This window comes from Leptonotus elevatus, chromosome 11, assembly GCF_054856555.1.
Source record: "Leptonotus elevatus isolate MCC_2025b chromosome 11, RoL_Lele_1.0, whole genome shotgun sequence".
Taxonomy (NCBI): Eukaryota; Metazoa; Chordata; class Actinopteri; order Syngnathiformes; family Syngnathidae; genus Leptonotus; species Leptonotus elevatus.
Genome location: NC_141249.1, coordinates 7,922,435 through 7,938,250, shown reverse-complemented (window position 1 = coordinate 7,938,250; position 15,816 = coordinate 7,922,435). Strand labels below are relative to the sequence as shown.

The 15,816-nt window shown below is 38.1% G+C and overlaps 1 protein-coding gene across 1 annotated transcript; it reads right to left on the bottom strand.

Annotated features, from left to right (window-relative positions):
* Positions 1-2,068: 2,068 nt before the first annotated feature.
* LOC147165702 (pyroglutamyl-peptidase 1-like) lies at positions 2,069-14,984 on the bottom strand. The gene is made up of 5 exons (XM_086090079.1): positions 14,827-14,984; positions 11,832-11,884; positions 8,068-8,184; positions 7,167-7,399; positions 2,069-6,259 (listed from the first exon to the last, which is right to left on the bottom strand). Exons 1-5 carry the CDS (start codon positions 14,858-14,860, stop codon positions 6,064-6,066), a joined length of 633 nt encoding a protein of 210 aa, XP_085946205.1. The 5' UTR covers positions 14,861-14,984; the 3' UTR covers positions 2,069-6,063.
* Between the last annotated feature and the right edge of the window lie 832 nt (positions 14,985-15,816).

Here is a 15,816-nt window from a genome sequence, read left to right as displayed (position 1 = left end):
CCAAATAGGACAAAGGACAATGTTAATACTTGCAGTAGGACAATGTGTCTAAAAGAGGCAACTTTGCTTAACTACTACATTGCATTGTCATTCAATTTACATTTTGCTGAAAATGCACTATATCTTACTGAGACTTCCACTACAGTTGTTCCCAAACTTCTTCCGTAAAATACCACCTCAAGAAAATAGTTTGGACAATTCTGAATATTCCGGGCATTTCTGATATTTCTACAATGCAATACTTCCTTTACACGGTGAAAACAAACTCCATATACAGTACTATTGCTTTTGCTTGTGACAAGCATACAAACCAGGCAGATTGTTATAGTATTCAAACAATATTTCATCACATTTTGAAATCAAAATAATCCTCACAAATCAATTACAACGATTCGAAGTCCAATGCGTTTCAATGAGTAGATGAGCTTCCTTTTACCGAGTAAGACCGCCATTTAGACTTGTAATATAAGCTCTGAATGGTCCATAATGACCAACATTAAAATAGTAGCTAGTATGGATGGATGGATCTATGTGTTCACAAAAACAAGGCAGAGGTTTAAACATTAACTTTATCCACCTACTTGCTGTCAGGTGAAAATGACATTACAGTGCCCAACGGCTTGCGAACATCGCATTACCAAACTCAGAAAACAGGTGAACTGTGTTTGTTTGTCACCTGAGCCCCCACGGTCTTGAATGGACTGTTCTCGCGGCTGAAGCCAGAGTGCAGCCATCTTACGTTGCCATTTTTACAGACAACTTCTGTTATATTTTCATTGAAAACACTGTAATCGGTGTGTTTTACGCTAGGAACCCTGTATGGAGTAATGAGAGCCTTACAAAGCACAAACTTCCCTTTTTCCATCGGCCATTCAGAATCAGAGCATATTATTATCTCAATATTGTGAATTGTTAATCACAGAGGTTAGGTTTACATTTTGCAGCATTTTTTTCCCCCTGATGGGCTTTACTTTCACTTGTTTTGTTGATGGCTCTGACAACATGATGCAGACAAATCTTTAAGTAGCATCATTTGGAATATACCTCTTAAAGATAAAATCTAAAATATTTTTCTTAGCAATGAAATGTACATGTAGCGCTTCTCGCAGACTTATTGGTACAACTGTATGTCATACATGGTGGGATTTTCGCCGTAGAGGCAGAAAATAACGTGAAAACACAGCAGAGAAATCAATGTATTGAGGCAATTTGAGTAAGTGGCAACGTAAGATGGCCGCCGGTGGCTTCACTTCTCCCAATGGATAGTAAGCGGCAGTGACAGTCCATTTATATGTAAGTCAATTGCCCCCCCCCCCCTCCCAAAAAAAAGTGGATGCCCATATCCCACTGAGGGATGAACATGTGCAACGCTAGCCAATGTTGATTTCACGTCTTTGTTCAAGGTCGCTATATGTTCGCCTAATATTTTAACGTTTTTTCTTGTCGCAAGAACAATTGTAATATGTTCAAAGTCTGACAAAAAAAAACATTCAAACTGTTGGCAAATGTCTGACACTGACGTGAAATCAACCTATGCTAGTGTTGCAAATGTTCGCCCGTCCGTGGAATGGGGGCTTTAGGTGCTGTGATGAAAGTTTCAGTAAACATCAGGCGGCAAAAAATGGCCGCCCCATGAGAAGGATAAAAAAATTGGGATTTTGCAGCTTAATCCATATTTCACAAATGCAATAAGAATGCTGTGTTTAGACTAGAGGGGACACATGGAACATATTAAGATTTTAATCATTATTATTTGACTTACCCTTGAAAGATTAAATGCAAATGTATGAACGTGGCCAGTAGTTCTTTCACATACCACTTTAGGGAGCCTGTGTACCACTTATGGCATTTATTTGATCATCACTGCGCTAATATATCTACCTCTCAACTATAGGATGACCTAATGTCATCCATTTATCAATTTTTTTAATTATAGAATGACTATTAATTGGTAATTTGTTATTCTCAAACAATATGGAAATGGTATAAATACGTGCTTAATTATTGCATGGTGACTATAACTGTTTTACTAAGTTAACAGTTTTTTTTAAATAAATTGTGACACACATTTAAGTTTTGAACATCTCACTTATCTTTATTTAAAAGCCTTTCCTCTTATAAAGCCAATCTTACTTATTGTAACAGTGCTTTGATAATGTCAGAAGCAGAGAACAGGCCCTTCACGGGATGTTCCCTTACAGAGGTACAGTACTTACAATAACTCACAGTCATAATGTTGCGCCCACATTGAGATTAAAAAATAGTTTTGAGGTAGCCACACATTTGCCTGGAATATATCCAAATATATCTTTGAACTGACCGTCCACCCAACATTTAAGGCCTTATCCAAACAAAAAATAAATAACAGCAAGGCACAGGAGTTAATTAAAGGGGCTAGAAGTCACCTGAAACAAACTAGCTATACATTTGTGAGCAGCTTTTAGGCGCAGCACGACCCATTCACATACTTGCGCTCACAATGCCACACCCCGTTAAACATTAGCACCTACCAACTCTGAAAACTTGCCTAATGAACAATTAAACATTTGACAGACAAAAAGGTTACATGTACAGTGCTTAACAAATGTATTAGACCACCTGTTATCAAAATGTGATCAAAACATCCAACATCATGGGACGCATTCATGTGGACTCTTTCGATTTCAGTGAGTGCTTAACATTTTACTATTTTGAAGAGGAATAAGGAATTTTGAATAGATTGAAACTGAAAATTAATGATTTTTTTATGCCCAGATGTGGGCTGACTATTCTAAATTAATCAATCAAAACATTCCAACGCCAAAATCTCATTTTCTACTTTTTTGATCATTTGAATTATATTTTAGCAGTAAAAAAAAAAAAATCACTAGTTTTATTTTCCACATATTGGTTTCCCAAAACGTAAAATGTGATTTTGGTCATGTTGTTGGCATGGCTGTTAATTTACGACAGTTGTGACATAAACCATACACTAGGTTGTGGTTTAATAAATATGTTAAAGCATTGTACAAGTTCTGCTTCAGGTTACTGGTTGTTACTTTATGGCAAGAAAAAGAAATTAAATTGGCTGGCCTAACTCATGTTAAGACATATGTACAGTGCCTTGAAAGAGTATTTACACCCCTTGAAATCGTTCACATTTTGGCACCTTACAACCACAAACGTCAATGTCTTTTGTTTGTTTAATTGAGTAAAAGTCAGGCAAGCCCCCTATTGTTAAAACTCGTCTTAAAACACATTTTTATTCTATGGCTCGTCATTGTTTTAGTATTTGCTGTTTTTGTGTATGTGTGTTTCGTGTTTTTGTTATTAATTTACTGTTTTAACTTTTTTTGTTACTGCATGACTGCATTTTTACTCATGTATAGCGCTTTGTATGCAAAGTACAGGGCTCGGAATACAAATATAGATTTACAGTACCTGTATATAGAGTATGCTTAGAATTTTGAAAACTATATATCATTTTCATTCCACTTCACAATTATATGCTACTTTTGTTTTGGTATGCGACACAAAATCGCAACAAAATACACTCGAGTTTGTGATTGTAAGGTCACAAAATGTGAAAAAGTTCATGGGGTATTGAATATTTTCCCAAGGCACTGTATACTATAAGCTGCAATAAAATGAGTTAGTTTTCTAGCTAAAACAATTTACTCCAAAGCTTCGGCTTTTCCACAAACATCCATTTGGGGGCGTTAAGGTCGGAGAAGCTATACACAACTACAACTCTGTTAGAAATTCATATTTTATGTCATGCTGATGAACCACTAATATCAGGGAAAGGTTGTTGTACATGGTCAAAAAGAAGACAACATTAAAAAAAAGCCATAGAAAATCACATTAAAACCTGAAAGTGGCACCAACTATGACTAAGGGGATTTGCTACATTTGTTAATATTATTGAGCAAAACGACTCAAAAATACAACATTCATGGCAAACACTTTTACCAACGGATGTTTTGTCTGTAAAGCTACATACGGTACTTAACATAATTGAGTACACCCCCTTGAAAAGTAAGCTTTTTATCCATTTCGCAGTGAACAATTTTCAGAATTTTGATGATTAGACTAACCTTTGGTCAAACTGTATTTTATCTTTAATTAATTTTTCCAAATGACATTCTTGTGTGTGCACGTTGCCAAATTGTATCTGCATTAATGGCCCGCATTCATGGAAATATTTTACATTCTAGAATGCCGTACGAAATATTGATTCTGAGAGGAAACTCAATTTTTTTTGTGGCATATATGTTGGGGTGTACTCCTTTATGTTTAGCAACGTATTGAATAGCAATCATTTAAAAGTGGAAAAATAAGAAAGTGCTACAGAAACAGTAATTTTTCTGGCCCAAATCTGACTTGACACAATGTCACATGGATTGTTACGGAACTTGAGCAGCTATTAATGACCTTTGAAAGTTTTAAACAAGGAAAATGGCTGCAGGCTGCACAATTTGGGGAAGAGGAAAACAATGTGCTTGTAGAAAAAAAAAATGGTGTCGCAAATTGTTTTTACAGAATGTAGGATGAAAGAAGAAAAGGAGATCTATGGAGTTGTTATTCAACTTCCACTCATTGAAGTGTTTCAGTATTAATCGTTGCAAGTTTGTTTATGTCTGAGAAATATAAGCCACCACGTTTTCTACAGCCATTCATTTGCTGTACCACTCATCCATGGTCACGGGTGAGCTGAAACATATCTCACTCAACAATGGACAAGAAGCTGGGTACACCCTAAACTGGGTGCCAGCCAATCACAGGGCACATAGACAAGCAACCATTCACACTCATCCTCAATTTAGAGTCTTCATTGAAGGCCGGAGCCCGGGTTCAAATCCCCACACTCGGAACCGTGACGCTGATGTGCTAACCACTAATCTCACCGTGCCACAAACTACGGTCTCTACAGTATTATTGGTTGCACATCAAACACAATGATCACATTTTTGAAAAAATTGTGCAGCCTGGTAAACCTACAAAACAGGAAGAGATCTGTTAACATCATATTGCACAACAATTTGATCAGATCTCAGAGGGGCTGAATTATTGGCTCCTGGTCAGAGATGGGCCACAAACTGAGGGAATGTGAGCTGGAACCAACCCGTTCCCAATTTTAAATCACCTTTGTAAAAGAAGGTAAATTCACAACTTCTTATAAAGAAAAAGAGTCCAGAAACAATTCAACATCAACTGTGAAATAGCACAGATAGACTTAAGAGAAGATGGACAACATACGTATATGAAAGGAACAGCACGTTATTATGCGAAGGGGTTCTACTTTCTACATGAATATACTTATTCAATCACGTATAAGCATTCACACTGACAATCTGATGAATTGTGTTGATTTATGTATTGTATCAACAGAAGTAACCTGGAAGCTTTGGTAACGTATGAATAAGGCAAAATCCTGAAATGTAAGGATGAAAAATTCCAAATTCAACCCATTTAAGGCTTCCAAATGTGACTTCCGTAATCATGTCAGTAACCCTAACACTATAAGGTGCAATACTAGTAGCCACATTTGGAGTAATGCTGTGTAGAATCTGCTACGCTCAGTTGCAAGTACAGTTTTTGTGAACCACAAAGCTTCCTGTGCTTTGGGGGTAACTGAATATATTCACACATCTAAGTACGTTTGAAATGGGACAATCTCGTATCATTTCATTATTGAGGGGCAACATAGGAAATTAAAGCAAAGACAGACAGTGAAAAGCTCCTACACACTAAAGCATAGGTGTCAAACTTTGGTCCTCGAGGGCCGGAGTCCTGCAGGTTTTGGATGTTTCCGTTCTCCAACACAGCTGATACATGATCAGCTCATCAGCAAGCTCTGCATAAGCCTGATAACGATCCTGCTGATTGGAATCAGCTTGTGCTGGAAGAGGGAAACCTCCAAAACCTGCAGAACTGCGGCCCTCCGGGACCGGAGTTTGACACCTATGCACTAAAGCTCTCAATATATCAGACAGGTTAAGAAAAAGAAAGAACTTGGCTACTTGTGGTCGAGTGCAATTTGTCTTGCGTGGCTGGAGAGGCTGGCTGGCATCGAGAGGTCACTTAGTGGAAGTGTTGCTGGCAGTGAATCTTCTCCTTGGCGTTACCCAGAAGTTCCAGCATCTCCTGGACTATGGCCTGCAGCGCACGGCCCAGGTCTTCACCGCTGTACGGCTTCCCAAGAGGAGGCACGTGAATGAAAGCCGAGCGACCGTGGCTCATGTGCAGGGATGTGTAATAGGTGAAGTCACACAGATACCTGCAAGAAAAAGAACGTGAGCAAAGCTTGTGGCGCTGAGAAACAAGGCCGACGAAATGAGAGGTCGCGTGCGGGTCACCATTTTTAGCTTTCATGGTGATTTTTCAATCAAACAAGTCAGACTGGCATGTTTGGACTTGTTTTACCTTGGCAGACATCTGTGCTCTATTACTACCAAGTCATAATTGCAATTGAGGCTGATTGCATTGGATTGGATTTAAGTAGCTTCATTCAAAGTGGCTATTATGGTGGGTTGCATCAGGAAGGGAATCCTGCATAAAAGAAAACAAAAACAACTACCAATGCATTTTCAAAGGCCGTCAATTATACACAGATTTTCGTGGGCCGGCACGGACGCTATCCCCGAGAATGGTGAGATTCCACTTGAAAGTTTAAAATTGTAACATCACATTTCACCATTTCATGGCAGACATGGCTTAGTTGCACTTGCACCGAGTCATGATATGACAAGACAAAGTACCGATATTAACATTTTAAGGGAGTTGATTTTTGTGATGAATTATTGCACTTAAAGTGACAGTGTGTATTAAGCTGCAGGCACCACCAGGGCTCACTACGTTTGTGATAGGAAGATGGCGCCAAAACAAGGTTAGGCTCCAGCCATGTAATATAATTAGTGATTAATAGACCTATGATTATATAAATAAAACTACATTTATGCAATACGAAGAAGATAATCAGTCTTCTTTCATGACGGACCACAGAAATCAGTGGACAATTACTGTTGATATCCTGAAATCAGAGGATGTGGAAATTTTTTAATTAAAAAATGGCTCCAAACGATTACCCGATTATTAAAATAGTTGTCAATGAATTTGATAACTGATTACTTGCCAATTAATTTTGACAGCTCTGTTTAACTCAAGCAACATGAGCTGAAAAGTACCTTCCAGCATCTTTAGAGACAGACACAGCAACTCCCAGTCCGGAGGCGGTCACCCTCTTGCAGACCGATTCCATGTCAATAACGGAGTCGATACAGTCTGGCCCCCCCACAATGCAACACTGTGAATCAGGACAGAAGCTACTGTTGTCCAAGCCCTTGTAGCCGTGATTTCTGCCACACTTCTCTAATGTGACCGTGGTGGCCATGCCTGATACTCCGACATGAACAACCAGCTGGAAAATAGAAAATAAAGAAAGAAGTGCAGATAATGTATATTACCGGTATACTGTATGTTTACACAATGGTGGAAAGTCGATAATTACTGCACCACATCAAATGCAAAACCCTTTGGAACACAAGTATGATCCACAGCAGGCTTGCATCTTGATCTAATTCGTAATTTGTTGCATTATTTCATGTCATTTTAAGTACAGTACAGTAGTATTCAAACTTAGGCTGTTGATGAGTAACTTGTACGCTATTGTCGGTGTGGAATACTGGTTAATTATATTTAGAACATGTTCACATTTGATATATTTACAATAACAATACTTCAGTCAACATGGGCCATTATGACATTTCTTGCCTAAAAACGGATGCACTGTTGTGTGGTGGTTTATACCTGTTGGCTGCAGGTGTCACATGAGTGTCACGGCCATTAAGAATTAAAACAGAAGAAGAATGTTAAAGCTGCTCAATGCAGGAAATGGAATTATTTTTTTTTGACTGTGGGCGGAAGCTGAAGAAGTCACTCACTAATGCGAAGCAAACAACTGCACCATTGTGCTACCTTTAAGAAACATACAACTGATGGCATTTTTTTGCTACTTCTGTGCTGACAAACCCAACTTAACTTAGACAGCAGTTTCAATTTCAATGTTTCAAACGTTCTCTCACTTACCATCGGATGGTACTTCTTCCATAATGACGGAACTAAACTCTGCACTGTTTGGTACTCTACAGGAACCTCGTACACCTGCAAGTCCACTTCAGTGCCGAGCCCAAGCTTCTTCATCTCCTGTCAGGACACAAAAAGGCGAGTTCACATGCTTGCCCCCCAGGCACGTCATCCATTTTCTTAAACGTTTTTTCCTTAACATGGCCGTCAGTGAGTTGGAGCCTCGTTCAGCTGACTTTCGACAACAAGCAGAGTACACATTACTAGACTAGTGATGGGAATTGATTAGAATTTAGCGATCACAGTTCCATTATTGATACTTCTTAGTGCTTATTCATCTGATTCGTTATCGATTCTCTTTGGGAGAGGTAATGAAACCATTCAAATGACATCACTGATTTGACCATTTATATCATTTTATGATATGATCATACGAAAGATGATTCTGCATAGTGTGCGATAAAGACAAGATTTTAGATCCCAATACAAGTCATTTCATATCCCCAAGTAGCAATATAAAACCCAATAATATTTTTCCTTAAAATTACATTATCTTAATGGCATTTTTTCTTTGATCTTGCTCCATTTAAACATTTTGTATAGAAAAAAAAATGGATAAAAGACAACTAATATACAAAAAAACACCATTATTCAGTGGGCAAAAAAACTATTTGAAATATTTGCCGTTAAAACCTGCTATTGTGTACATTCATTGTAATGTAGTGTAATGTAAAATGTTGTTTACATCCATGACCATGGTCCTCTAGAAATGCTATAAACAAGTATTTGCAGGTGATGTAAACATTTTCTTTTCTTTTTCTTGTTATGTTGGCGCAATAAGCACCTTTATTAATGTATTGCAAATTATTTTGTGGGTACTGGCCCGACCAATATGCATTTTTTTAGGGCAATGCAGATTACCGATTAATCGGCTGATATAATGCATAAAACTACCCCCCCCCCCTTTCCTAACTTTCGCTATTAAGATTTACTCTGCTTTGAATGACAAGTCCATAGTATGACCTTATCAACAATTTTCCTGAAGTATACAAGGTTATTGTATAGATGTATGTGTCAATAATAAAACCATTCTGACTTGTTTACAACTACTGTACTGTATATGGTAAGAGTACATAATTGGGCTGGAAAAATAGCAATCACGATTATTTGATTGAGATTGAAATCATGATTAAAACAATTTGTGATTTCAAAACTTAGTATTTATTCAACTACTTAAAAATGTCATGGTAGCATCATGCCCATTCATCCCTGCACTTTGTTTTTGTTAAGCACAAATTATGTTGTAAATATTATGTGAAATTCAAGCCTCTTGCATTTTTATAACTCTTTTTTTTTAAGCATTAACCTTTTCTTTTATATATTTTTATTTTGTGTTATTTTCACAAGTCGTGGGACTTACCAGGCTAACCTGGTACACCTCGGTGATTTATTTCGTGCCATGTCATGTGGAAATGTATGTTAAGACAAAAAAAAAACTTGCATGTTTGCATCCTTGAATTTGGAGAAAATAAATGCTTTAAATCCTTGAAATATAAACTTTAAATATAACTTGAAAGGACAATGACAAAATAAAAATAAGAACGTGAAATAAGAATAGAATATACTCCAATAATAGCAACTGAAAACAAATACTGACTGTTCCTGTGCGTTTTGGCCTCTTGGGGGCAGTATGGTGTCGTGCATCCATGGTGTACACACTTAAAGTGAGTACAGACAAAAGTTAAGATTGAATTCTATTAAAATAACTCGTTTTTCACACATTGGGAAGAATTTGTGATCCCACAGGCACAGCTCTGATTACAACGCTGTGGACAACATGGACTGTGCTGCACTTAAATTCTGAGTTCCACTTTTTTAAATTTCCGCTAGCATAAAAGTGTTTTTTTTTTAAACACTTGAATGCATTAAAACATTCAGAATTCTTTCTATCAGTTATTTCTCCCACAGTAAAATGTACGAATGACTGATGGGCAAATTTTACAGATTCATTTAAAATACAGGTACAGTGTTCTCTTGTTTTCCGCTGGGGTTAGGTTCCAAAAAATACCCGCAATAAATGAAATCCGTGAAGTAGTTACCTTTATGATTTACATTTATTATAAATGTTTTAAGGCTCTAAAACCCCTCACCACACAGTTTATACACTTTTCTCATCAAGGCATTTACATTTTCTCACATTTCTCTCTTGTTTAAGCATTCTCAATGTTCAAACCTTCATAAATTTGATAAAATAGGTACATTACTGTACAAAAATAAAAAAATAAAAAAGCATGCAAAATTGCACTAAAAAAATCTGCCAAACAGCGAGGTCGTGAAGTGAACCGCGTTATAGTGAAAAAACTGTGTATTACTCAGTGGGTTCCGAGAAGCTATTTGTAAGCTGAGACACATTATATTTTGTTTTAATATTATATAAAAAATAAATAATTTTAATTGAAAAAAATCATAAATTAAATTGAATTTATTTATGTACAATATATACTACTTTTTATTAAATTAAATGTAATGCATTTTTTATACAGTAAATTAAATTGAATTTATTTATGTACAGTATATACTACTTGTTATTAAATTTAATTAAATGCATTTTTTTATACAGTACTGTAAACCGTAATAAAAATAAAATAAATATGCTTACATAGATGATGGAGAAGGAAGAAGAGGTGGATGGATGGATGCCTTGTGCTTTTTTCTGCCACTACCATCATTATCTTTTGCTTGATCAGCTATGCTAAATAAAGTTACATGCATGGAAACGTGTAAATTGTTCAAGGTACTGTATGTGCCGAAATACTAACAGAGACAAGTGCAAGAATGAACTGTACGGGCGAGTGAGAGAGAAAGAGACCAAAAGACAGAGAGAGAGATGAGATGTGTGTATGGATTAGGAACCACCACTGCTGCTTGGCGGGATTGTGGCAGAAAAGGGTAACCACATTACCCTAATGTATGATGTGGCACTTAAATATGAGCTTGCAAATGCAAATATGCAAATATGACATTTATGGACATCGGTTAGCATTTGTTTGCATCCACGAACGTTCATACGTTGAATGCTTGTAATTCAAGGAGCACCAGTAGATATATTTTAATAAACAATACCAATCAAAGTTAACGCAAGTAAGTGATTGTGGTGGGCACCAAAGACATTGTTTAAGTAAAACTGAAATCAATATGACAAAATTACTTAAAAATAGTCCATCCATCCATTATTTGAACCGCTTATCCAATTCATGAAAAAATACTAAAAAGAAATCTTGCAAAAACGACAAATGTGTGTCAACTTCACAGGCGAAGCCCAAACTCCTCCCCTCATCTGCTTGCAGGACAAATAGCCCTGGACACTGACCCCCACTGCCCTGAAAGAAGGCTCGTTTGACCACGTCTGTGACCCAGCCACAAAGCTGCCTTTTGTTTGCCTTTAATATCCTTATCAAGTTTGTCTAGACACCCTGACAACCAACATCCCCCCCCAACACACACACACACACAGTTAGTTGCCCCAGCAGGACCCCCAAAGCGCTATGGTGTAGTGTGAAGCAGGCATCAAGCAATTGCCGCATTGTGTACAAGATACAGTACAACCTTCATCTCCAAGTTATGCTAGTTTGAATATTACATGCATGCATCTCCAACAAAGAATGCAAGCCTAATTATAAATGTGGCTTATTTTCTTTCTGCAAAAATATGCTGTACATTTTGAGCATGTAAATCATTGATGGTGTATTACCAGAGGTTAAACTCACCTGTACCGCAACCCAGCTGGCATTGACTGTGTGTTCTCCGAATGGCCCAAAACCTGCAACATATTGACTGTTACTTCAGCTGTATGAATACAAAATATTGTCCTCTCTCATTGTGTCAAGATTTTGGAATGAGTGCAATCACTAAATAACATTACAATAGTACAATCAGTACACTTCAGGACAATATCGTGCCCAGCAGATGCTCATGTAAAGTTAGTTTTACTCAGTTGTGTTATAGTTTTAGCATGGAACTTACTCAAACGTCCTCTATTTCCTATGCGAGCTTGAGATTTAATTTCACAACGGGGATGAAAAAAGTATCTGTTTATTTTTCGACCTATACCTATCAATTTTTCTGTGACCTGCAAAACTAGCGGCGACAGACGAGAGCTATTCCCTCACACAGCCTTGTTTATATTGGGACCTATGGCCGAGCCCCCTCCACCATCACTCCAAGGGTCAGCGGGGTCCCTGGGGGTTGGGTGGAGGGAGGATCAGTCTGTCTGACAGGCTGCTGAATAGGAGCAGAACGAGGGGTCGCTAGTTGCCAGCCGGCAAGCTATTGTGAGAAGGCCGTTCCCAGGCATCCTATATATCTAGCATCAGCTGGGACGCCTTTGTGGCTCGAAAACGGAGTCAAGTCACTGCCCGTGCTCCTTCTCTTCACGTTTTACATGATGACGGAAAGGAATCTTGTGTCATTTCACTGTCAAACTTGTGATTTGCTTTTAAGAGTTGAAAAGCAGTGGCATAGCCACAAAGCATGATTTAAGTGGCAGGTCGTAAAGCAATGACCAGCTAAACAGCACAAAGAATAAACAACAACAGTGTTAAATGTAGCGCAAGAAAGAGTTAACATGTCAAGTCAATAATGGTACTTAATGTAAAATATATCTTTAAAAAAAGAAACTTTGAAGAGGTCCTTTATTAGTGCGTTTCCATTAGGGGTGGGAATCTTTGAATGTCTCACGATTCGATTCGATTCCGATTTTTGGGCCTGCGATTCGATTCAGAGTCGATTTTCACTTAGGGCGATTTTTGATTCAAAATGATTTGATTGACAATGATTTTTGCTTCAATCTATAGATGTGCAAGGAATTGTAATGATCTACTCCAGTCTGACTCGCTAATGCTAATTAGCGCGCTACTCGCGGCACTTTTATCACTCAAAAGAACGGCTCCACGCTGAAAAAACAAGCAAACTTTATAATAATAACTTAATCGTGACTTTTTCCTTCTACTCTCTAACAGTGTATTAGACCGCGTGGAACCACACTGCCCCTCAGTGGCCAAACCGGGTGCAACATCAACAGCGCTCCAAATAAAGGCACACACAGACAAAGGCAAGACAATATAAAACAATTTAAATAAAATCGATTTGGGGACATTGAAAATCGATTCTGAATCGTACTAAATGAGAATCGCGATTCTTATGAGAATCAATGTTTTTGGCACACCCCTTGTTTCCACTCTTTTTAATGTTTGTTTTTCTTCATACTTAAAACCGTTTTGCACTGTTAACAACATTTTAGCTATAACATTTTGTGGTGGAAATTTTCAGCAATTGTTGTTGTACGGGTGAATCGGCAGTTTACCAGAGGTGGGCACTGCCGTCTGTCCGTCGGCCCACCGTTTCGGCGAAGTGCCTGCTTTTTCGGCGAGAAGAAACGAGGAGAAGCGAGGAGAAGCGAAGCCTCAAAAAAATACACAGACTGAACACCAAATGAAGCAGGTTTTCGTCCATCGAACCGGGTCAGTACAGACAGTCCTACTCATTCCGTGTAGTTTTACGAGGGTTCACTTAGTTATAAAGTACTCGCAGAAACACTGGGCACCGTCAACGATGGGCTGATGGAGAGACAGAAGTGCCCACTACTGCCCACCTTTGCTGTTTACAACAGCTCCAACAACCATGCAGTGAATGACTAGCGGCAAAATAACCAATTCCCAGCAGCCTTCACATCATGTGAAAATAACATGGCCAACCTATGCCAAGGCTAACAATATATCGCTCCGGCAATTGACCAATCAGGGCTGTTCACGGCAAAATAACCCTAGCGGGAGAGTTGCCAGTCACTGCCTATGCTTTTTGCACCATGCTAAATGTTTACACTATTACAGCATTTTGGCCATGATATTTTATGAAGCATAATGAAGCAAGAGCTAGGGTTAAAAGAGACAGGAGATTTTAACCATTGCTTTGTATGTGTGTGTTACTCTTAACGTACAAATCAACAGCAGTTTGAAAACTGCAGCTGTTGTTTACATTCAAACCAGCTTGCAGCCATCGTGAGTGATGTCATGCACGCCCATAATTATACTGGTCATACTGGAGACTTAAATCATCGTTCTCTCTCGAAGCTTCACCACAATACTTTTAGAATAGTAGTAGTAGTAGTAGTAGTAGTAGTAGTAGTAGTAGTAGTAGTACTAGTAGTATTAGTTGTTATTGTTATTATACACTTGTTGTGCTTTACGTTCGATCTTATCTATACAGCACTTTGTTCCAGCCGCGTTTGTTGTTGTTGTTGTTTTTAAGTGCTTCAGACATAAAGTTGAGTTGAGGCGATCATAATAACGGGGAAAATTCCATCCCACGTTTTTCAGTTTTAAACATGTTTGACACAATACTGGTAGCTCACATTGCGGGATAGTTGTATAATAACAAGTACATTATCATAAAACTTTGTTTTCCCTTCCTAAATCACGACAGAACAAATCATTCGACCAGTCTCCTGCAAATTGGTTTTGCTATTTGGCACCACGCGAGAACCAATACGTCATTCCACTAACCTATACCACTAACCTATAAGCACGCAGTCTTGACTTTTTCTGCTGCCTGCAAAGGCAGCCGAGTGGAGCAGAAACAGGCCGACGCCATTAGCGTTCAAACAGCTGTCATCAACCAACCAACTTTTGCACTACTTGCACCCGATGACTCGCTTGCCGGGAGACTCGATAATAGGGAAGCAAAAATGAATAGATAAGGACACACCTGTAACGACCACAGTCCGTTTACTGTTGTCCATTTCCCGTCGTGAGACGTCGAGTGTTTCGGTGTTCTATTCGGTCTGTGTTGTGCAGCAAGACCATAAAGTCTCCCCCGTTGACCCCCTCACAACCACAGACCGCGAACGACCAAACATCCACGGCTTGAAGGAACGTGATGACGTCACTAGAGACGTAACCGCGGCTATGGCAGCTGAAACGTGTCAAGTGACAAATAAACCAAAATAACACACCAACTATTTCGTTATTTTATCCGTGATCCTGCGAGAAAAACACGGTGAAACACCTTCCTTACATCAGTTTCCACCATTTAAATGTCATCATTAATCCATTATGGGTACCGAAAAATCATATATTTGTTACCTGTTTTTAATGAAGAAGAAGAAGAAAAAAATCTAAAAAAAACAAATGAAAAGAATGGAAAGAAATTAACTGTTTTTCAAATGTTTATTTATTTGTTCGTTTGTTTCTATAATCAAGTATTAATTAATCAATCCAAGTAAAGCAATTGAGAACAGAAACTCTTTTGTGCAGAGTAAGATAACTGTCAAAAGACATACGTGATTAACGAGTCATATATGTAGTAATTTAGTAATAACTTGAAAAGGTGGTGCACGGTACAAGGTAGTAGTACCACTGTACTGCAACGATGGGGAAGAAAATGCCGCTATGTATATGACATATATAAAATAAAAACAAATAAAAAGCAAGGAGTGCAGTGCCCTGTCAAATACATTTAATTTATCATTAACAGTGGTCACTCAAAATGTACAGTATTTTTATAAAATCATCTCCCACGTACAAATCTCTCAAGTTTACAGCATAGTTAAAACTATTGTGCTAAATTTTATACCTTAAACTGTGTGCCCGAGGGCCACATAAGGCCCACTCCGTTCTTGAGTTAGGTCTATCAAGTATTAACAATACATGATCAACAGTCCTGTAATATTTGCTGCATTAACTTACTTTACTTTTA

Bases quoted from the DNA above. Each gene is read 5' to 3' on its own strand.
- LOC147165702 (XM_086090079.1), bottom strand. From the start codon at position 14,860: ATGGACAACAGTAAACGGACTGTGGTCGTTACAG. The intron at 11,885-14,826 runs GTGTGTCCTTAT...AATATGTTGCAG, and splicing joins ACGGACTGTGGTCGTTACAG to GTTTTGGGCCATTCGGAGAA. The intron at 8,185-11,831 runs GTGAGTTTAACC...GTGTCCTGACAG, and splicing joins CCAGCTGGGTTGCGGTACAG to GAGATGAAGAAGCTTGGGCT.